At 39.0% G+C, this 23,445-nt stretch overlaps 1 protein-coding gene across 8 annotated transcripts in view; it reads left to right on the plus strand.

The window, feature by feature from the left end:
- The window catches only part of NF1 (neurofibromin 1), a 253,525-nt gene that overhangs the window by 223,505 nt on the left and 6,575 nt on the right, over positions 1–23,445 (plus strand). For 6 of the 8 annotated variants that reach the window (XM_032321557.1, XM_032321560.1, XM_032321558.1 and 3 more), the window contains 11 exons: positions 455–595; positions 3,261–3,387; positions 5,392–5,523; positions 6,509–6,644; positions 7,903–8,060; positions 10,348–10,470; positions 10,860–10,990; positions 11,182–11,282; positions 11,985–12,127; positions 12,497–12,543; positions 13,810–14,026. In XM_032321557.1, coding sequence (XP_032177448.1) covers positions 455–595; positions 3,261–3,387; positions 5,392–5,523; positions 6,509–6,644; positions 7,903–8,060; positions 10,348–10,470; positions 10,860–10,990; positions 11,182–11,282; positions 11,985–12,127; positions 12,497–12,543; positions 13,810–14,026 — 1,456 coding nt within the window. The remainder of the gene's footprint in view (positions 1–454; positions 596–3,260; positions 3,388–5,391; positions 5,524–6,508; positions 6,645–7,902; positions 8,061–10,347; positions 10,471–10,859; positions 10,991–11,181; positions 11,283–11,984; positions 12,128–12,496; positions 12,544–13,809; positions 14,027–23,445) is intronic. The other 2 variants (XM_032321563.1, XM_032321562.1) reach the window with 2 other exon arrangements.

Here is a 23,445-nt window from a genome sequence, read left to right on the forward strand (position 1 = left end):
ATGTACCTATACGTTTTCAAGCAGATGAGTAGTGTGACGAAAGGAAGACTTAGAAGGGTCCTTCTAGCAGTAATGTACACAGCAGATCGGAGTAGGGGGAGACTGGAGACGAAAAGAATGCACATTTAAAATAAGGAAGGTTGGCATAGAATAGTGTCATTAGCAATAAGCAAATACAAAAGAGACTATTGGAAGAATTAATGAGGCTTGGTGACTGGAGTTTGGAGTCAAAGAACAGGGAGAAATCAAAGGAGAAGCTAAGGTTAGCCGAGCTAACAGTGTTTTTAGTTACACACATGGCATAATTGAAGAGCTTACCCATATATTTAATTTCTCCAAAAGAGAAAACATGCTTAATTTGGGGAATAATGTGCTCTGTTTTATACTGTGATGTGTTTCGAATGAGACTGTTTGTAGTTCATCTCACTAATCTGGAATGCATGGCCTTTGCCAGGACTCCCCTCTGCACAAAGCCCTCTTTTGGGTCGCTGTGGCTGTGCTACAGCTCGATGAGGTCAACTTGTATTCAGCAGGCACCGCGCTTCTGGAACAAAACCTGCACACCTTAGACAGTCTGCGGATATTCAATGACAAGGTAAGCAAGCTTTGGGTTGGCATTCCTAGAGTCTGCACATTTAGAATTCCTCTCTCTTTTATTGTTGGCCTTTTAAAATTAGAAGAGATCTGTAGCTTCAATATGCATTTCTGTAATGCAACTTATTGTGAGTATAGTTCCTTAACAGCTCATTAAAAAACTATTTAAACTTTTCTGTGTAAAAATAACGGGAACAGTACTCACCCAATACTGGTAAACAGAATAGGGATAAAAAATTCTGAGTAGTAATAGTAGCTACTAGGCTAAGCCCTATGCTGTGTTCTGCCCTGCTGTACACTGCACAATCATTATTTGTGATTTTACAACCCAAAGGTAAAGGTTAGCATTCTCTATCCTCCATTTCACGTATGAAGAAATAATCTAAAAATAAGCTTATTTTTATTGAATAATGGTTCTTAATGAGGAAGTAGGTTGGAGAGTCCAAAGGAAATGTTTGGGTACTTAATTGTACTGGTTTTTTGTTTTGCCTAATCCCACTTTGAAACATACAATTTTTACCCTTCTTAATATTTATCAACCTTGACGACTCAGGTTGGATTTTGGTGTATAGAGTATAGAGAAGGGGACATAACAGTATGAATTGATATTCTTTTTGTCTTTGGAGAAGAATGAATATAGGAGAAAAGAGAGAAATTTTCTTAAAGAGAGATACATGTTTATAACAAGAGATTTACTTGAAGTGAGCTTGATCAAAGCTGTGAGTAGGAAAAAAAACAGAGAACAGGAGCATGGTTTTAAGTGTGAAGATACTTGGGCTAAACACTGTTTGATAAGTCTGCCATTTGTGGTGTAGACTTGAAATAGCTACCTTGAAGTTTATCTGTCAGGCCTCCATTTTACAAAATAGAAAGGAACAAAGAAGTTAAATAATTTGTCCATATTTGTACATCTGATTTGGAACTAGAGGCCCTCTTTCCTAATCCCCATTGCTCTTTTCTGGGGTTGTCTTGGGACAGTGGTAGTCAGAGAGATAGCTAGATATTGTGTATTTGTATGGATATAAAAATATTTGTAAATGAAATGTTTGTCTAGGAGTATCTGTCTTGGTATTTTCATTGTCAGAACAGCCCCATAGCAGAGCTAATACTTACTTCAGTGCCCCCAGAATACTAGGAATCAGAGTTAATAAAGCCTATTAAAAGTCTCCAGCATGTAAGATGAATAAGGTCTGATGTATAACATGGTGACTGTAGTTAGTAACATTATAGTGTATAATTGAAATTTGCTGAGAGAGTAGAACTTTAAGTTCTGTATTTAATGATTTAATGTTGTCACCAGAAGCAGCGGTGGGGGTAGCTCTAGATATTTGAGGTGATGGATGTGTTCATTACCTTCATGGGGTAGATCGTTCCCCAGCGTATATGTATATCAAATCATAATGTTGTACACATTAAATACCTTAGAATTTTATTTGTCAGTTATTATACTCATTAAAGCTGGAAAAAATTGTACAGATAGCAAGTTAATAGGTAATCGTACTTTATATAGTATTTATATAGTACATAAAATACTGCATTTTTATTTAACTATAAACTGGACATCTTTCAAAGCATATATACTCACACATACACATGTGCGTGAACTTGTAATTCTTTCTCACGGCTGCAGAGTATTTTACATCATGCACGAGCCACAATTTTTCAACCATTTGCCCATTGATGAACAATTGACTTGTTTCTATCTTTTCTTCTTTTCTGTTTTAAACAGTGGTGTTCTAAACTTCTCTCTATATTTACTTTAAATGCTCATATTTTTCTTTCTTTGAGATAGAAGTGTAGATAACCTGAGCTCAGGCTCTGAACACCTTCAGTTGTTTGCTTTTAAAAATCTCTGTTCAAGAGTGAATCACTGGGCTTTTTTAAAAAAATGCAAATTCCTGGGCTTTACCCAGCGACCTTAAAGCAGATATTCATCTTTAGTGACTTTAAAGCAGATGTACTTGGAGCCACATTTTAGGAAACACTGTTAAAATCTTAACTATCGTAGGCAAGTTGCATGGCATTTTTAAGTTTCAATATCCTTGTTTTCCCGTACTAGAATGTAAAATCCACCAGGGTGAACAGTTTTTGTCTTTTTAGTTCACTGATGTATGCGCAGAGCCTAGAACCATGCCTGGCACATCAAAAACACATGATAAGTACTGAATAAGTAAAAGAATGAATGAATGAATCTGTAAAATGGAGCTAATATTGACTGCATAGGATCGCTTTAAGGTTTCAATATAGTAACATGTCTAACATTATTGTATACTGCAGGCACTCAGTAAATACGAACTCTCTTTGTTTTCTTGAATTTATAGTCATAGTTTACAAAATGCCCATTATAATTCAATGGATGTTCTTACTTAAAACAACAATAATTATAATCTTTAAGAAGTCACCAGGACATAAATTAATGGTCCTTTATTTTGCATCATAAATCAAAGCTATTTTGTCTTCTGTCATCTTATTACTAATATATGCTTGATTGTCTCACACTTATTTATTTGTGGTATCTTAAATGGTCTATGGTTTTCTGTAGTCCTCTGAAAATAATTTCTCTTCACTTGAAAGGGTTACTTATCATAGCTACGAACATAGTCTTAAACCAGTAAGTAAAGTTCTTGTGTGAACCCCATCAACCATATTCTGATTATCTTTACTAGAGTCCAGAGGAAGTATTTATGGCAATCCGGAATCCTCTGGAATGGCACTGCAAGCAAATGGATCATTTTGTTGGACTCAATTTCAACTCTAACTTCAACTTTGCACTGGTTGGACACCTCTTAAAAGGTAGAGGCCTTGTGTCAGAATATTTTTAGGAAATGATATCAGGAAGCCAGAAGTAACTGAAATTGTTATTTGAAATTAGTTGATATAATTTGGCTCATACGTCTTACTTTTTTTTTCCCCCAGATTATTTGGGAGAGAGAGTGCTCGAGGGAGACAGAGGGTGGGCAGGGAGGGGCAGAGAGAGAGAGAAAGTGAGAATCTCAAGCAGACTCCCCACTGACTGTGGAGCCCAGTGCGGGGCTCAGTCCCACAACCCTGAGTTCATGACCTGAGCTGCAACCAAGAGTCAGACGTACAACCCACTCAGCCACACAGGCGCCACTCGTATATCTTACTTTAAATGCGGATACAGCTGTCTTATTGAGCTATGTTTTACTCCGTATATATTTTAATAGAGCCTAATTGCTGTGTAAATTATCCAGTTTCCTTTAAAATGCAACAAAGGAGTTGGTTCTTGAAATAATCCTAAATACTGGATTCTAATAGCTGTATTATTAGATAACACTACGTGTCTTTTTGATTATTTAAAATAAGACAGACTGCAAATCAATAAATGATGTTACTTGAGTAACTTATGTTAGAATATGGTATCTTAGAGATCTGATCACAGATTTTCTTCAACTTGTTTCTAAGGTATTATTGCTCAGTCACATTGTTACATACCATAGCACCTCACCTTTCTTGTACCCCATCCTCATCCCTCCAAATTTCTGATTTGCTGATAGCAGTGGTCTCCTAGTCCTCAGTGCCAGCTCACTCACTGCCTCTACTGGCTTCACTCCCCACTGTTGACTCCACTGTGGGTTAGCTTTGGTTTACTAACGTGGAACAGCCATGGCCAGAGACCATGGCTAACAGGAACAGCACATAGTGGTAAGACAGAGGCAAAGGCAGTGTAAAGTAAGGCTTGGGATGAGCAGCTGGCATGAACCAGTGGTCTTTAGCAGCACTGGCTTTGGCCACAGTTGGAGACTCAAGCTCTAGCTTGTATCTGCAGTTTTGTAAATCAATGAATATGATTCTTAGGCTTAAGGGATCATGAAGGTTCTCCCAGTTTTTACCTGACAGGTGTATGTACACCCACTACTGTCAGTGTAAACATTTGATTTCTTTACCTTATGAAATTTCTGGAGAAATAGTAATAGCTTTAATCTCTAAAGTGAATAGGGATTGCTCAAAGATACTACACTTACAATAGGATACCAAAAAGAAAGAGTGCATGAGGCTGATAAAGTGCTTGCTGATTCTGTATTTCAAAGAATACCAGATATTTTCAGTGTACAAATTCCCTTCTTTAAAACGGAGTAGCGCTGGGGCACCAGGGTGGCTTGGTTGGTTGATCTGCCTTCAGTTCAGGTCATGATTCCGGGTCCTGGGTCTGAGCCCTGCAGCAGGCTCCCTGCTCAATGGGGAGTCTGCTCCTCCCTTTCCCTTTGCCCCTACCCCCCAACTTGTGCTCTAGCTGGCTCTCTCACTCTCAAATGAATAAACTAAAAAAAAAAAAACAAACAAAACTTTAAAATGGAATAGCACTAATGATTAAAGGCTGTCCAAAGCCAAGCTTACTCTGACCAAACCTGTTCTTTGTTCAGAGAACATATACATCCTATAGCATTAGGTTTTTTCCTTTAATTAGAAAAAAGAATTTTTAAGAGGTAGAACACTGTTTTCAAAAGATATCTTAAGGTGAGCTCAAATATCTAGTTTGTTTTTTGTTTTTTTAAATCTCTGCACTGCTTTAGTGAATGGAATGTCTGAAACAGCATCCATCCTTCCTTATTTTCCTCCCTTTCAGAGAATAGTATTCTCTTCTACACATGTTTGGTACTTAATCTTTCATGTAATTAACTATTCACGTACATATGTTTCACCTTCCCAAACAGCTGTTCTCAGAAGGCAAGAGTTATCCCTTATGTTTCCTATCCTTGCAGGGTTGCTAGTCAGTAAGAGCTTAAGAAGTAGTTGTGGAAAGTGTGGATTAATGTCTTGTTTTATTTTTTGTAGGGTACAGACATCCTTCACCTGCCATTGTTGCGAGAACAGTCAGAATTTTGCATACACTACTAACTCTGGTTAACAAACATAGAAACTGTGACAAGTTTGAGGTGAACACCCAGAGCGTGGCTTACTTAGCAGGTAAAGATTCAAAATAGACAAAATCAGTCTTACCACATCTCTATCTAAGGACCGCCCAGATGACACAGACACCTGTCGGTCCTTCAGCTGGCTGCTTGGCAGGGTAAAGAGCTCAAAAACCGGTCCTGTGGTGGTGGTTACGATTTTGAAAGTTTTGCCAAAAGATTTTACCTCGTAAAAGAATTTGCATTAGAGTCTGAATATGTTCCCTTTGTCATCTTTGGTCCCTTTGGCAGTGTGTGCTTCCCTGTTGTTATAAAATCTAAAAGCTTCAGCCTGGCATCCTGGGCTCTTCAGCAGCTCTCCTAATTCTGCTGTCTTTCCCTAAATTTCATAAGCCCCACTTTTTATTACCCCTCCAGACGGAAGAGCTAGTTTAAGCCCCTCTACTTGCCTTTCTGCCTCTTTCGTATGTATTCCTGATGCCATTTGCTTTACCTGGAATGTCTGCCCATCCCCACAATCCCATTAAACCTTCCCATTTTCTCTTACCCAGTCTGTGTTTCCTCACTCAGTAACACTTAGCACCTATGTATGATACAGGTCTTGAATGTAGTTGTTCAGAGGAAAGTGTTGATTCCCAGTTAGCAGACTACAGTTTGTGGCAACTTTTTTTTACCTTGGGCACATCATTTAACATCTCAGAGTATTATTCTTTTTCTGAAAAATGGACCTTATAGTACCTGTCCTGATTACATTCTGTGTTTTTTGAGATCAAATTTACATCATAGCACTTGAGAAATACAAGATTCTTTTAAAACCTCCATATATTTCATGTTTACAAAGTCTTCCAGAACAGACCATGAATGCTTTAAGGTAAGAAAGTCTGTCCTAAGTGGTCTTACCCTTCACACTCTCTAGGGCTCTTTATCAGCATGTCTAATAGGTATTATTCTCTTCAAGAGGTTGTAAGCAATGTATCCTGTTTTAAGTCACACTTGGAATTTTTGTTAAATTTCCTAACCTTCCTTCTTTTTCCTTTTAGCCTTACTCACAGTATCTGAGGAGGTTCGAAGTCGCTGTAGCCTAAAACATAGAAAGTCTCTTCTTCTTACTGATATTTCAATGGAGAATGTTCCTATGGATACATATCCCGTCCACCATGGGGACCCTAGCTATAGGTCAGTGGCCTTCTTCTCCCGTGATTATGTACTTAAAATCAGGTTTCAGTTTTCTGTGCTAGCAGAGGCAAGCAGCAAGAGTAATCCAGAAGGTAATATATAGGGGAAAAGATAATCTAGAAAGAATATATAAATAAAACCCTTTTTATAAATGTATAGTGTTCTATGTGGATTAGTAGTCAGACAGTTCCTCTAAGCTAATTGTCCTGTTAACATTAGTTCACCTGTTTTAAGCACAAACCAGTTGAGTAATGAAAAGAGATGATCTTGAAATCACTGGGTTGTAAAAAAGGGCCTCGGGAAAACTACCATGGAATATGGGCAGCATCACATACTTAATGATGGGAGGCTGAGCTGTACAGTTTCGTGCAAAGATGCACATGCCACCACATTTGTAGTGTGTACTCTTACCACACTGAAGTTATTTAAGAGTTTTCCAGAGTATAGTTTCAGATGATAAGATAGTCATATTATGTCCACTGCTGTATGTGGTCTTAGGTAGCATATTTTTCATGACAACATGGAGAAATTATATGAAAATGGCACTATTTTGGAGACTTTCTGTATTTTCAATTAAACAGAAGTATCTGAGTTTGAGGTATAGTGTTAAACATAGGGAAATAATCTTGGATCTGAAAAGCTTATATCATTCAATTTATCACCATCCCACTTTTTGATTAAAAAGCCCTCTACAGTTTCCCACTGAGATTTTAACAAAGTATGCAAAATACCTTTTCCAGGTATACTTAGTTTTCGACAGTCTTATTCTTTGGTCATCCCTTTGATTATATTTCTTTGAGATATGCCCTTCTTGTTATGAAAAGGAAAAAATGAGTTTTGTTGTGTTCCCTTGTCAAAGTATAGTTGCTTTTCTTGGTTTTTTAAACCCAAACTATAGTTGCCTGTTTAGACTTGATTTCCCCAATTAAAAAATCAACTAGTACAATTCTGCTGTGCATTGGTGAGCGGCTACCGCATACCAGACATCATGGCAAGAAAGTAGGTGCTAAGGACAAAAGCACTAAAAGAAAAAACAGTGCTCATTTTTAAGAAAATTTTCCGAATAAATGAAAGAAAGAAGGAAGGAAGATATTTCTTAAACATACACTAATAGTTTGTACCCTAAAGCCCTTTAGAGTGCAGTTTTAAATTAAGTGATTGTTGTCACTGGGAAATAGGACAGCCAACTAAGAGGGGCAAACAGTGGTTGTCTTTGTCACCTGTCACTTAATTCTTCTCAATTGTTTAAATCTCTCAGGACACTAAAGGAGAACCAGCCGTGGTCATCTCCCAAAGGTTCTGAAGGGTACCTTGCAGCCACCTATCCAACCGTGGGCCAGACCAGTCCCCGAGCCAGGAAATCCATGAGTTTGGACATGGGGCAGCCTTCTCAGGCCAATACGAAGAAGTTGCTAGGTTAGTTTACCTAAATGATACAGAATTTTTTTATACTTACTCTTCTTAATGGTCAGGTACTTTTACTCTTGGAAAATTATTTGAAGCTGTTCAGAAGTATCAAAATTATCCATTTCGATGTAGCAAAGCTTTTGATGCCAACTATAAGAGTTTAATTATCAGTTAAGACATATCAGTTAAGACAGAGGAATAAGAATGGGATCTTGAAAGAGTTCTTTTCTCATTCTTAGACTGAATGCTGTGGCTGTCCTTGTTTTGTTCTGCCTTGGCCAGACAGTGGGGAAATGAGAATAGAGGAGACGTTAGCCTCTCACGAGAAAGGAGGCCTTTTGCTGCACGCAGGCGCAGGGCTTTAACAATATGGTTTCTGGAAAGTACTGTCTGAGAGCAGACTACGTCAGTAGGGTATGAAGCTGCAGTAGTACTTTCTGCCATCTTTTCTCTTAAAAGACAGTACACATTTTTTTGATTAGTGTGTTTTTCTATTTCTATAGGAAGATATGAGTTTTGAAAGTTAAGATTGCTCAGATATGTCAGCATTTGTCAATAAGGATACCTAAAGTTCTGAGAGACCCTTTCCCTTCATGAAAATTGGAAGTAAATCATGAGAGCGTTTTCACTGATCCCACCTCATCACAAAGGAAAGGAAAAGGTGCTCTTATGCAACTTGGGCTAAAATTCTCCTTGTTAGAGAAATACTTCGGAATCAGGATCCATATGTCAGGGACCAACACTGTGAATGGCTCAGTGGGTTTCAGCTATCTGTACAAGCATATTTTTACGTATATTTAGTACTGTGAAAATGTTTCTGTTCACAAGGAAAGCAGTGAGCAATGAAGCGTGAAATAAATAACCTGCCAGTAAGCCATGAAAGAAATGGAAACCTTGAGCGTTGATCACTGTTACTAGCCACGCAGGGTCATTACCTTTAGTTTCTGTTTATGCTTTGTCACAAAATGGTCTTCTAGGAGTTTCCTGGTTACTTTGTGTTTTGTAGTTCTGGATTTTCATGCTAAGGAAGTTGTAAATGAAAAACTAACTTCAGAGAAAATGTTCTGTTGAGTTTGCTCAGCGCATGTGCTGGATGAGTAAATCATGGTCTCTGCCCTGAAGAGCTCATGTTCGCTGGCCAAGACTTCTAATAAGCTGATTACAACAGCATCCATAGGTGCCATTAAAGGAGATGTCTTCTGAGGGGTAACTGAGCATCTGGGGAAAGGAGGAAAAGCTGCAGAGAGGGGGTAACATTGGAACTGGGTCTTGAAAATTCAATACATGCTTGCCTGACAGACGCAGGATAAGGAAGGTGAGCATGAGTGAAGAAAAGTCAAGAAAAGCACCTGTAGGAAACCAGGCTAGCAAAGGATTAGAAGTAGACTGCAGGAGACTTTGTATGCAACGTTCAGAAATTTAGCTGCGTATCCAGCAGGGATCTTTAGGGAAGAAACATTACCAAATTTTGTTTGAAGGCAAGTTTTTCTGGCTCCAGCATGGAGAAATAGGAAAAGATGTTTGGCAAGGGGACCGTGTAAGAGATAAATAGAACATCCAAACCGGAGACGGAGTGGATCCTCCACTAAGGCAGGAGCAGTGGAAGAATGGAGAAGAGAAATCAGGTTTGAGATGATGTGTGAAGTGGAGCAGAGGAGATTGAGTGCAAGTCCCAAGAATCCATTTTAACTAGAGAAAGGGATTTCACGTAGAGTGGTACACGCTAGAGAGACTCACAGCCAGGCGGAGGTGCTACCGTACTACTTGCCATTTTTGAAGCATCTCCCAGTAGATCTATTATTTAGTACTTCGAGGCAGGCAGACATTGTTTTCAGAGACTGATGAATTAAAATCAAACTTTGACCTTGCCTGCGTTTGGCAAGTTTTCATATTGTTAATGACTAATTCTGGCCCTGAGCAGAATTTCTTGAACTGAGGAAAAGCTGTTCAGATGTAGTTGATCTTTGCTCCTGACCAGTGCACACCCCTGTATTTATCCTTAATTATTGCACTTGCTGGCGCAGCCTGGTCTGCCTACCATGTAGTGAATGTGATCCCAGTCTAATTTGGACCAGTAAGGCACATCCGTCCTGAGATGCAAAGCCATGGGGCCAAATTTCGTGACAAGATGGAGAACCAAGGACAGAAACTCTGCCCCAGGGATATATTTGAGCTTTCTTTGGGTCCTTAAGTGAAAACTTAAACACTTGATGTCCAAACATTTTCTTTTTAGTAAAATCCTATTCACAGACACTGTGGTTAATGAACTGCCATATTCTGTAACTTTTGTTTATAGGAACAAGGAAAAGTTTTGATCACTTGATATCAGACACAAAGGCTCCTAAAAGGCAAGAAATGGAATCAGGGATCACAACACCCCCCAAAATGAGGAGAGTAGCAGAAACTGATTATGAAATGGGTGAGAAACAGAGTTAATAATTGATCTAGATCATTGAAAATAAGGTGGGAGAGCCACATTTGCTTTCCAGCCATTTCTTAGAATCTTTAGGATGAAATGTAGACGCATTTGCGCTTTTTCAGAGATAAGCTATACAGTCCTTAAAATGAAAGTTATCCTGAAACCTGTATAAAAAGTAATCATATATATGATATATACAGCATTGTAAACAGCCAGCTAGAACTTTTGTATAGGTGACTATTAATTCTGTATGATGTTTATGTTGCTGTTTTAAGTGCCTACTAAAAAGCTATTGAATTTTAGAAGTATCATTAAAATATGTTAGGTGAAGTGGTATCTAGTATATCTGTTCAGTTAATACAGCTGATTGTCTTCATATCATCCTGCAGAAACTCAGAGGATTTCCTCATCACAACAACACCCGCATTTACGCAAAGTTTCAGTGTCTGAATCAAATGTTCTCTTGGATGAAGAAGTACTTACTGATCCGAAGATCCAAGCACTTCTTCTTACTGTTCTGGTAAAGTTTTTGCCTTTTGCTTGTGGTGCCAGGGAGGGGGTTTGCCCTCAAGTGTTTATTCCAGTCTACTCTTAGGAGGCCCTTAAATGTTAAAAACCTGAAAGGAAGATTGTCTTGTCCTTCTCACCAGAACATGTAACAACACAGCCACAAAATAAAATGTGTTTTGTTGACGTTTTTGCCTTTGGCAGGCCACGCTGGTAAAATACACCACAGATGAGTTTGATCAGCGAATTCTTTATGAATACTTAGCAGAAGCCAGTGTTGTTTTCCCCAAGGTTTTTCCTGTCGTGTAAGTATTTTCTGGTTTTGTTTAACTTCCATATCTATCTTGAAGTCGTATGTTTTATCAAAGCTTAGGAGAAGTATCATCCAGTAATGTTCACTGGCTGTGGAGAGGGGAATGTGAGACAGCATGATAGAGATTTTTGTTTAGAGACAGTGGGTTTAGTGGGGGCCTAAGGCTAGTTATGGCCTATTAGGGAAAACATTTTTTTATCTTGTTGATTTTCCTTTTTTTTTAAAGAGGTTATTTATTTATTTGAGAGAGTGAGAGGGAGCACGAGCAGGGGGAGGGGCAGAGGGAGAAGCTGGCTCCCTGCTGAGCAGGAGGCTCCTTGTAGGGCTTAATCCCAGGACCCTGGGATCAGGACCTGAGCAGAAGGCAGATGCTTAACCAACTAAGCCACCCAGGGGTCCCTCTTAAGTGCTTCATGGTGATGAGCATTATTCATTGTTCATTTCCTCACTTAGGAGCAAACCATTAGACACTCTAGGTACCTGTTTTGGTTTCTTTTTTAGTAGAGCTTTTGTATTTATCCACAGCTGAGTGAAAATAAAAAACCTTCTATATGGAAGATGAATTTAATTCTCTCAAGAGCTGAGATCATATTAGCCTCAGATTATTCAAATATGTTTTCCAGTATATATTTTCCATTTAATTTCCCGTTAAAAAGTTCTTGTGTTTGCTTTTTGTTTGTTTGTTTTTGTTTAGGCACAATTTGTTGGACTCTAAGATCAACACCCTGTTGTCATTGTGCCAAGATCCAAATTTGTTAAATCCAATTCATGGAATCGTGCAGAGTGTGGTGTACCATGAAGAATCCCCACCACAGTACCAAACATCTTACTTACAAAGTAAATCAGTGTCTTCGGAGGAGGGTGGTTGATGAACTTGCTAGTGTGTGCACTGTTAACAGAACGTACCAACTAAAGAATTCTTTATAAGGGATAGGCTTGTTGATACTTCTCTCTCCATATGCTATTTTCTACTCTTTCCATTAGACGAATGTTCAGTAAGGAACTGGTTTAAAACTTCTTAAGATTAAAATACAGTTTTATACTGAGTGTGTTTTAAGTGAGCCTTAGTCTACTCTGACATTCATTCTGAAAAAATGTTTTCAGTGTGTGTTTAGGTTTTAAATGTCATCAACCGTATAACTTAATTTCTATTAAGATTAAAAGACTGTCGTGCTTATTATAAGAATAACATTTGGTTTGTTGCAGGTTTTGGTTTTAATGGCTTGTGGCGGTTTGCGGGACCCTTTTCAAAGGTAAGAAAAATCTGTTTTTCTCTATTGACAAAATGAAAGTTATTATTCTATTAGTGTGCCTGCTTTAAGAGCACACAATATGCTGAAAACCAGAATGATGACTCACGATAAACACATTATTTTTATAAAATGCTTTCTACCACAAGATTCTTTCTAAGAGGCAGCACCTTTAATACATGTATATATCAGTTTTTCCAAAAAAAAATAATAACTCAGTCCAGTTTATGCTTGACTTCTCAGAAGGGTGTGATAAACCCTGTAAAGTTTTCTGCTCTCGGTCGTTTGTGTGTTTGATGATTGCAGTGCATACACTTAACTTAAGTATCTTATAATTAGGAAGGAGCACGACCTATGGTTAAAATCAACCTCATGACCCAAAACGAATACAGTGTTATATGTCAGTGAAATCTCAGTTTTTTTAAATTACATAATGAAAAAAAATACTCTCATGAAAATATTTTTCCTTCCAGCCTATTGGATTAGATTCATTTTTATCTGAAATATATTCTTACTTGTTCTTGTTCATTTTTTTTCTTTGATTAGCATTAGTTGATATGGTGCTACATAAATGTGTTCTTAATTATTGTCTCTGTGTATGGTCCCTCCAGATGGATTGAGATTCCTTGAAGGCAGGACTTCTGTTTCCCCCCACCCCAGTTCCTAGTGCAGTGTTCTAGATGCAGGGGTGCTAAATCAAGGTGAATTATCTAAATCTTACTCTAGTTTTAAGAATTAGGTATTTAGTTTTTTATTTTGTTCAGTTAGTACTGAATATCTCTTGATATGCAAAGGCTGTCATTTAAAAAATGGGCCTGAATTCCTAGAAATTAAGTATATCTTGCAGGAAGGTTTGTAGTTCGATTGCCAGTAACCCTCTGCCCTACGCAGTGTTCAGTTAGTTGAGTATCTAAACGGCAGCTGGCATGATGAGCCTCTGCTCATTTTCTTGTTTTGGAAAATTGACTAGACATCGTAGCTGATGGTTTTATTGTCTCAGGGTTAATTCAGTCTTTGCCTCTGCATGACTGTCCGTAATCGCAGGGTCATCTGGAAGGTGTAGGTGTAAGCTGAAGAGTTCCCAGTCGGAAGTCCCATGGTAGTCTGGCAATCCTACGCCACCCCTTTTTTTTAGTGCTCTCTAGTACACAAGAAGAAAAATAGTACATTAAGCCCAGAACGAAAATTGAGTTAATCTTTTTTGGCTTCAAAGGGGATTTACAGAAAAAAAAGAATGGAGCTAAAATAATTTCCTATTTTCCATTACAGCAAACACAAATCCCAGACTATGCTGAGCTTATTGTTAAGTTTCTTGATGCCTTGATTGACACGTATTTGCCTGGAATTGATGAAGAAACCAGTGAGGAGTCCCTCCTGACACCCACTTCTCCTTATCCTCCTGCAGTGCAGAGCCAGCTTAGTATTACTGCTAACCTTAACCTTTCTAATTCCATGACCTCACTTGCAACTTCCCAGCATTCCCCAGGTTAGTAAATGTAATCTTTATATAAATTTGAGCAATAATATTAATATACCAACATCAGGAATTCCCTTGTTATCAGGTTATAGTAGATTTTGCTCCTTTTTATCATGAGGTTCATCTTACATTTCTTCTTTACCTTATAGCTGATTTGAATTTTGTTATGCTATAAAGCTTTCTACTTTCAAACAGTCATTCATAAGATAGTGAAATGTTTAGAGTGTTCACATAGTGTTCTAAGGTTGATAAGTTTTTAGAGTTTGGGCAGAAAGAGCAACTTCTAAGCTACCTCACCCTGTAAGTGAAGAGAATGAGAATTCCCTTACTAGATAGACTAGCCTTGCCCCGAGGGCTTCTATGTCTCTGATACAGCATACTGTATCCAAGAAATCCACAAAGTATGGTAGTACCCATGTCCCTGTTGCCAGCAACAACACAACCATCCAGAGACCAACCTGAAAATCTAGGAAAATCAACAACCAGAGAAACGTCACCTCAAGAAAATGACATCTTAAAGCACATAAGCATATTCCTTGCCACAGAGTCGCTTTTAGCTCCACATGAGCGAAGTGTGCCAATGCAGTGTGCAGCTAAAAGGTGGATGCACTGAGAAATACTAGCTAACAGCCGGCGCAGGGCTCAGATACACAAGACGGCAGAAATGGCAAACCTGTAGACTTCCAGGCTCATTCGGTGTCAGAGTGAATGGTTTCCTACAACTCTGGTCAACCCTGAGGTGTTACTCAGTGCAGAAGTGACGCCATTGTGTGTGATGATGACAGTGGGTAGTGAGGGAAAGCTTCCATTTGGTCATGTTTTCCATTCAGAATGATACCCTTCTAAAATGGTGAAAATTTTCAAAAGGTTTTGTGTTTAAAGTTCCATTATCTGAAAATTTTACTTTTGAAGCACCGATGTATATTTACTGTACATCGTTCTTTTTTTGGGTGTTAGCATGGATTTTCTTTTTAAAATCCTAGTAATAGCTACAGTGATGTTCAAGACACATAAATAGAGACCCCGATTTATAATCCCAATCTTGCATGAGTAGTTTTGAAGGCCTGAAGAACTTGGCAAATATAATATCCAACTCATATTACAAACCATGGTATTAAAATAACTATCTATTAAAATAATTCATCTATTCAGTTTGGGTCAGCTACAAAGCTTTGGCCAGCAGAGGAAACAAATTGTTTGGTCCAGCATTTATTGATTGATTGATTGACTGATTCTTTTTTCCTCCAAGTAATAAGAGAAGTCTGGCCAACATTTCTTCTGCATATAACCACATTCATTTGCCCTCTGTCATTTATTCCCTAGGACATGTTCATTTGCCCTCTGTCACTTATTCCCTAGGACATTGTTTCTCCAACTGTGATCCCAAACAAGCATCAGCATCATTTGGGAGCTCGCTAGAATGCAGATACTAGAGCCCCACCCCAGACTTCCTGCATAAGAAAGTCCCAAGAGTCAGGCCCAGCCAGCAGTCTGTATTAATAAACACTCCAGGTGATTCTTATACACACTAGAGTGTAAGAAGCACTGCCCGAGGATATGCCTGCGGTCCTGGCCCATTATCAGCATTTCAACCATTAAAGCCAGGGAAAAATGTAAAATGTACTTCTAGATATTGTAGCCACTGAACTCTTTCCCCCACCACTGCATCCCCTGCCCCCACCTCCAAATCTTGGCATTTTGGAGCTAAGGAACACTGTAGAGATTGTTTAGTTCTAGGCTCACCATGTTGTGTGTGATGGGGAAACAGGGATTTAGAAGAGCTAAGGTAATTGCTTTATCACACAGTCCTTATCCAGAACCCAGGCCCGTGCTCTTTCTACCACATTCATCACTTTCCATATCTATGATCAGCTTTCTTCCCTCCCTTTGTGTCCCTGTTTCTTTCATTTATTTGTTTAGCTGTTGCTGTCTCATTACTTCCATCTGCCTTACCCTAGTCCACCACTACTTTTTTTCCATAGAGCTCTCTGTTTTCTGCATTACTTGTTCTTTATAATGTTAATGACAACTGGAAAATTCATACTCTGTCTGTAGTTGCCCTACTGTTTTTAAATTTTGGTTTATTTTGACCAAACTTTTGCCACTTGGGCAAAACCTGTTAAACCTGTCGAAAGTGGTTATTTGTTTTTATATTAACTTTTTTTTTTTTTTTAACACCCGGACTGGTTGTTAGAGAGGTTTCTGCCCATCTTTGCCCACTAATGGAGACCCTAGAATAACCACATTGGAAACAGAGGTAGCAGTACAGGTCTTCCTGCTAGCTGATTAATTGCTTATATCCTGTGTTGGTTGTTTAAAAAATAAGTCCTATCCTGCAACCTCTTTTTTAAGAATTGTTTCTAAAAATCAGAAAATAGTATATGTGGTTTTGGTTACAGTTTTAAACCAATAGTGTTACTTTTAGTAGTTCTTTAGATGGCTGCTTGAATAGACGACCACAGCCTGGAAGCCTTTGACTATTCTCAAAGGAAACAAGCTTTTAAAGTAGCTTTAAAACAAGCTTTAAAAGAATTAATTAAGTAGAATCATGGTACTCAGCATTTCCTGGCTCTGAATTGCAAATTCTGTATCCTCAGTTTGCCAGATTATTTTACTACATGTTTTTGGGAAAAGGGTTTATCTTTCCAGTAGTGTTATACTCTCCTATGAAGCAAACCCATTTGTATCTCCAAATTGTGGGCTTGTCTCCATGAAGTGATCCTGATTTATCTATGTATCTAATTACTGTGCTTTTGCCATTTGCTCTTATAGAATACCTCTTTAAGAGCTAATATTTCATTTGTAATTAGGTATACTGTTTTTATCTTTAGCTACATGGAATCTTATATTCCTATCTCCTCATTTCTTTATGGAGCTGAGTTTGCTGATATCAAAGGGCTGAAGGAAGTAATGAATCTAACTCAGATTCTCAACTCAGCCTAGCATTTCAACTTTGATGTTTGGCTGTATAAAAATCAAAATAGGTTCCTGTTTCCACTCCCCATCAGCCAAGTCCCAAGCAGAAGTATTTATTTATTCACTTACTTACTTGCTTATTTATTTTTAAAGATTTTATTTATTTAGATAGCGTGCAAATTGGGGGAGAGTTAGAAGGAGAGGGAGGGAGAAAGCAGGCCCCGAGCTGGGTGCGGAGCCTGATGCAGGACCTCCATCCTATGACCTCGAGACTATGACCCAAGCTGAAACCAGGAGTAAGATGCCCAACTGACTGAACTGCCCAAGAGCCTAATAAGCAGAAATATTTAAAGAAATTCCAGGAGCTCCTGGGCGGCTCAGACCACTAAGCAGCTGCCTCTGGCTCAGGCCTTGATCCTGGGGTCCTGGGATCGAGCCTCGTGTCCGGCTCCCTCCTCAATGGGGAATCTGCTTCTCCCTCTTTCTGTGCCCCCCACACCCCAACCCACCCCCCGGCTTGTGCTTTCTCTCTCACTCACACATTCTTTCAATAAATAAATTAAATCTTAAAAAAAAAAAATTTTCATGTCACTCCCTGAAGTGGAGCCACAAATGTGGCTTGTCATCAAATTACCCAACATTAATCTGCTCCCAGTCTCCTGAGCTTTAAGCAGGTGAAAGTTCTGTTGCCCTATGTCAAAAGGCAAAAGTCACTGATCTGCGTAGAGCTCCACTCTGCTGTAGACTTTCCTTGTCAGTGCAAGCCTCTGCTTTCTAGATCTTTGGTACTTAACAAGGATCAGCCACTAAGCTGTGTTTTCTTTTTGGTCACCAGCCAGCATTCTCACTGTCAAATCAGCTAGATAAGATTCATGAACTCCCTCCCACTCCCAGGCATTAAACCTTACTTAAATAATATATTAACTTATGTTGGGGGGGGGTGGTAATTCATCAGCCACCAGCTTCTGAGAAAGTGTTGGTCACTACATAAAGCAATTGTCTCTGAAAATCCATTCTTCCTGACAAACTATCATAGCTCACTTGTCTATCCCCTTAGCACAAAGAAGATTATTTTCTAAATCTGTATTTTTTTTAAGTTTCATTTATTTGAGAAAAAGAGAGCTCATGAGCAGGGGGAGGGACAGAGGGAGAGAGAGAGAGAAGCAGACTCCCTGCTGAGCAGGGAGCCCAATGTGGGGCTCAATCCCAGGTCCCTGAGATCATGACCTGAGCCAAAGTCAGATGCTTAACCCACAGAACCACCCAGGCGCCCCACTAAGTCTATATTTTAAAATGTGTAAATGACTGTCTTCTGACTCCCTCCCTAGTTGAAATTGAACTTGGCATCAGTGGAGCTGTCAGTGGAGTTCAGTGCATGTAAATTTATATTAACTTTTTAGCCAAATGAACATAAAACTCTGCCAAATGTCAGATTTTCCCAAATGTCACTAAGAGAGCCCTGAAGAGAATCCATAAAATTTACTCTCTGACATACAAGATATGCCAAGGTGATTTTGTGGTCCCCTGTTAGGTCCAGTGTGGCTGAGCTGGACATGAATGGAAGAACCAGATTTAGAGCTAGAAAAACCAAGTTATTCACTTAAAAATGCTGTGAGTGGTCTCAGCATTTCTACCACTCAGCCATGAATGGTCTTCTTAGGTAATGAGCAAAGAAGCCTTTTTAAAGCCATAGTTTTGAATGTTTTATAACCTTCTCAAGTGCAGTCTCCCTCCATCCTCTTTTCATGTTGAAGACCAAGTATACTAGGAATAGAAATCCAGATGGAATTATATGGACTAAGTACCCATTAGGAAATTAAATAGATCCGCTTCCAATGTATTAAGTTTTAATTTATACTCTGCCAGTGTCTCCCAGTGTTTTTCACACTGTAATTTAATTCAGTAAACATTTGAGGACCCATTTTGTAGACGTATACTAGATAATCTGGGCCACTTAAAGACAGGAAAGACCCTGGTCACCAGAGACTTGACAGTTTTTGCCTTTGGGTCTCAGTATTGGGTTTTGAGCTCAAGTTTTTACTTCCTTCTAACAAATTCTACATGTATGCAAGTTCTTTGATTTTAAGTGCAAGATTACTACTACAGTGCTCAGTAGAAAATAACCAGAATCCCAGATACTTAATCCTACAGAGATTCATTGTTCACTACATACAAGGAACTCTTCTGAGACCTGTGGAAGGGGGGTAGCTAGTAGCTCATAATACCTGCCCTCAGGTGGATGTCAGGGTAAGAGGGTGAAGTGTACACAGAAAGAGTCATTTTGACCTCTCTCATGGGGCTTGTTATGTTGTACTTTGTACTACAGAGTATTCTGATGGATCAAAGAGACATTTATTTGGAAGACAAAGGTAATAGTTACAGCAAAACTTTTATAATGTATTTTTTACCTCAAAAAAATGTGAGGCGTGTGTTATAATTTTTTGAACAAAACAGCCATGTGGTCTATTTTAAATGTTTTTTACTAGGAAAAAAAAAAAAAAATCCCCCCCCCCCGCCTTTGATCAGCTTATTTTACTGTGTGTTGGAGGATGAATTTTTTAGAGCAAAAAACCTGTTCAGTTGAGGGTTATTGTTGTTTTAATTCACCTCTTCCACTTTATTTGGGGCCGTGTCCAAGCCTGTCAGTTACTCCGTCACTTAGCTTCTTCAACGTAGACCTTCCCCCTGGGCAGCTGGGTGATCAGCGCTGCTGACAGCTGTGTGTGCATGGGTAGGGTATCAGCACCGTTTCTCTACGGGGAGGCTGAGCCCTGAGTCAGTAACACTCCTGATACCTTCACCATGTTTCAAATGTCTTCCTCTTAGAAGACACTTAAGGTGTCTCTTTCGAGACTACTTAAAATCCCTGAAACAATTTTAATGTTTTTGGCCACTGCATATGGTATCCCCAGACCTTTATTTGGCATTTTCTTAATTTCTTTCCCATCTTTCTCTGTGTTATTATTACCCTGGATTTAAGGGAGAAAAATAATTTTAAACTGAGCAATTGCTTGGTGTAATTTCTGCTAATTTTTCTTTTCATTTTTTAGTTTAATTCTTGACTTCAAATTCTTCATTCCAAAGAAGGTGGTAAAAACACATCTATCTGTAAAATTGTAAGTCCTAACATTTATTTAGAGTGTGATATTTAGGAAATTAATGGTCAGAGTTCAACAATTCAGAAGATTGTTTCTGAAAACCACGGAACATAACAATTGTCCAATATCTACTCGTATTTCACCCTTTCAAAAAGCCTTGTGGACATCACTCACTTTTGTCTTTCCTTCCATCCTGTGTCTTTGAAGCTTCTCTGCCTTGTTCTAAGTCGGCAGTTTTCATGCGGCTGTTTCCTCATCAAGGTACTCTTTCCTTCTGCCATCTCTGCACGACATGCCGCTTCCCCCGCGTTCATCCCGGGCACATGGCATGAGACTTCATTCACTGAGCCCTGTCAGCACCGTTTGGCTTAGCACCTGAGGCACTTGTAAAACCACTGCTTTAAGGTCTGGTGCTCACTGACCCTGCAGGGCCGTGCATCCTGTGTCCATGAACGAGCTGCTACCACTCCCCGGTGAACACAGAACATGCGGTCCCTGCCCCGGGCAAACACAGGCCGGTGAACAGGAAACCCCAGGGAGAGTTAGTAGAGAAAGCAGGGTATGTGGTTTGAGGAAGAGTTTTTAGCATAGGAAATACTTGTCTTCCCCCAGTATAAATCAATCCCAGTACTTCCTTAGAAATTAAAGCTGGCTGTGTACTCTTATCATCTATATTTTAAAAAGGGAATATGGTCTTTAGTTAGCTCTAAGGACTAAGAAGAAGAAAATGTGATGCACTTCTATCTAATTTATAAAAGTTGCCTTGTCTTCTTTTAACTCTATTGTAACTATTATACGAAAAGATTAGGCCAAATACAAAAAGGAAGTATTGGCAACTGATGAAAGTACATTAAAAGTTTTGTTAATTCTTAAGGTTTTGTATATCTAGCTTAAAATACAAATATTTCTAAACACATATTTAACATGTCTTTGTGAAGGTATTTACTGTCCCTAAGAATAAGCTATAGTTACCTTTTCTTTTACGATTTATTATATTTTGTACTGGTTCACATTAACTTAGGTACACATTCTAGTGTGAAATTCAAGTACTGTGCATTCATTCTAATACTCCTTTCAGTATGTCACTTAGTCTTTAATTTCAGGTATTAGGAGCATCTTGATTTGTGTAGAATTATTTTATCTGTGTGCAGAAAGTCTTCACCTGGATGATCCTGTCTGAGTGTTCTAACAACCCTTTGAAATAGGCACATCTACTCTTATCCTTAATTGACAGACTGAGAACTAAAACCAATTAGGGTCTGATCCCACCAAGACTCGGACCTGGGTCTTCTGACATGTTTGCATCATTGTATGAAACAAATGAGCCTGCTGATATGTTTGCCCTCTCATATATGCCATAAGATTTTTCTGACAGGTTTGCCATAGCATAGATGTAATCAGCTAAGCAGCGCAGAGTCAGCTAACCTGCCAGCCCTCCTGTGCAGGTGGTGTGAGATGCGAGTTATTCGTCTTTTATTTTTGGGGTGTGACTTCTCACAAATCACCTAACCCCTTTTTCTTCAGCTTCTCAAGAACTGAAAGGGATTCCATCCTTTTATTATTTCATGAAAGTATGAGGTTCCAGTTTGGGAAAGCCATTTTGGCGCTTAAAATTTAGGTGAATTTTTTAAATGAAGTGTTTTATTATTCGTCAGGCTGGATCTATCCCCAGCTGTCAAAATAAATAAACCCTATACCTGCCTTCAAGGAACTCATGTTCAAGCAGAGGAGATAGACGTACAACTTCAGTTAACCATCATGCACTCTAATCATTTTTCCCTCTTGATTTACTGAATTCTGGCCAATAACACCTTTTATTTAGGATTTCATCTTTATCAGGAACCACCACAATTCACTGAAGCGTAGTGCTTCTTCATGCACTACTGCATAGAATTTCAGCTTCCTCCATCCTGCGTGTTTCTAACTTGGCTGCACGTTTGACCACAGCCTGTCTGTGGGAGAACTTAAACTAGGAAATCAGGACCACAGAAGTTTTTACCTTTGTTTCATTCAGGTGGTAGTTTTGGGGTTTCCATCACCTCCTGGGGTTTTGTTTTTGTTTTTGTTTTTGTTTTTGCTTTTCTGCCCACTGAGGGTCAGAAGGGTGAGCCAATACTTAGGGGCCTAAGAGAGACCAGAGTGCAAAGCCTCGGAGAGGTGACACCAGGGTCTGCTTCCGAATTTAAATTACAGCCCGTACCAGTGCAGGGTGGATTCTGCCTGCATTTCAGCAGTCTGGCTGACCATCTGAGAGTTCTTCCTATGGAATGCTAAGACCAGACTTTACTATAGAAGGCAGAAAGAAAGGCTGCTGCCAAAATTCTCAAACATGCTAATTATGCTGGGAAACAGAAATGTCAGAACCGGGCACTATGATTGCTGCTTCTTACTAACTTGGCTTCTCGAAAATGCTGTAGCTTCGTATAAATACAATGCCGTTTAATTAAATTTTTTCTTAAAAATGGCCCTCCACGGTGTATATGTCAGCTTCTCCTTTGATCTTTAAGGTAATACAGCTTTGCTGTGAGGTTGGGAATCAGTTTTACCACATTTACCTGTGTGTGGTTTATAGAGTTGGGTCACTGAATAGGAAGAAAACACACATACAAAAGAGTTGAGATGAAAATTAATTTGAGAGTGGAAGTAGGATGTCAGCCTCTCACATAGCGTGGAAGCTTTTGGCTATGAGTGATGGGACTAAGTCAGTGACCGTTAAACATTTTTTACCAAAAGGAAACACATGCTCATTAAGAAAATAATTAGAAAATTTAAAGGATAGAAGGGAAAAAATCACCCATGATCCCACCACTCTAAGATAATCACTGTTCGTTTACATTTTATTTATTTATTTATTTATTAAAGATTTTATTTATTTATTTGACAGAGAGAGATCACAGTAGGCAGAGAGGCAGGCAGAGAGAGAGAGAGAAAAGCAGGCTCCCTGCTGAGCAGAGAGCCCGATGTGGGACTCGATCCCAGGACCCTGAGATCATGACCTGAGCCGAAGGCAGCGGCTTAACCCACTGAGCCACCCAGGCGCCCTCGTTTACATTTTAGTACATATTTTTCTGTTGTCTTTTTTTTTTTTTTTTTTTTTTTACCTAGTAGAGACCCTCATATGTGTAAGACTTTATACCTTGCTTTCTATCCTTAACATTTAACAGGAATAAATAAGGTTTTAAAAATTTTATTTAAAGGTCTGAAGGTTAATTGCTTTTTTTTTTTTAAAGATTGTATTTATTTATTTGACAGACCGAGATCATAAGTAAGCAGAGAGGCAGGCAGAGAGGGGGAAAAGACTCCCTGCTGAGCAGAGCGCCCGATGTGGGGCTCGATCCCAGGACCCTGAGATCATGACCTGAGTCGAAGACAGAGGCTTTAACCCACTGAGCCACCCAGGCGCCCCTGAAGGTT

Source organism: Mustela erminea, chromosome 18 (assembly GCF_009829155.1).
Source record: "Mustela erminea isolate mMusErm1 chromosome 18, mMusErm1.Pri, whole genome shotgun sequence".
Lineage (NCBI taxonomy): Eukaryota > Metazoa > Chordata > Mammalia > Carnivora > Mustelidae > Mustela > Mustela erminea.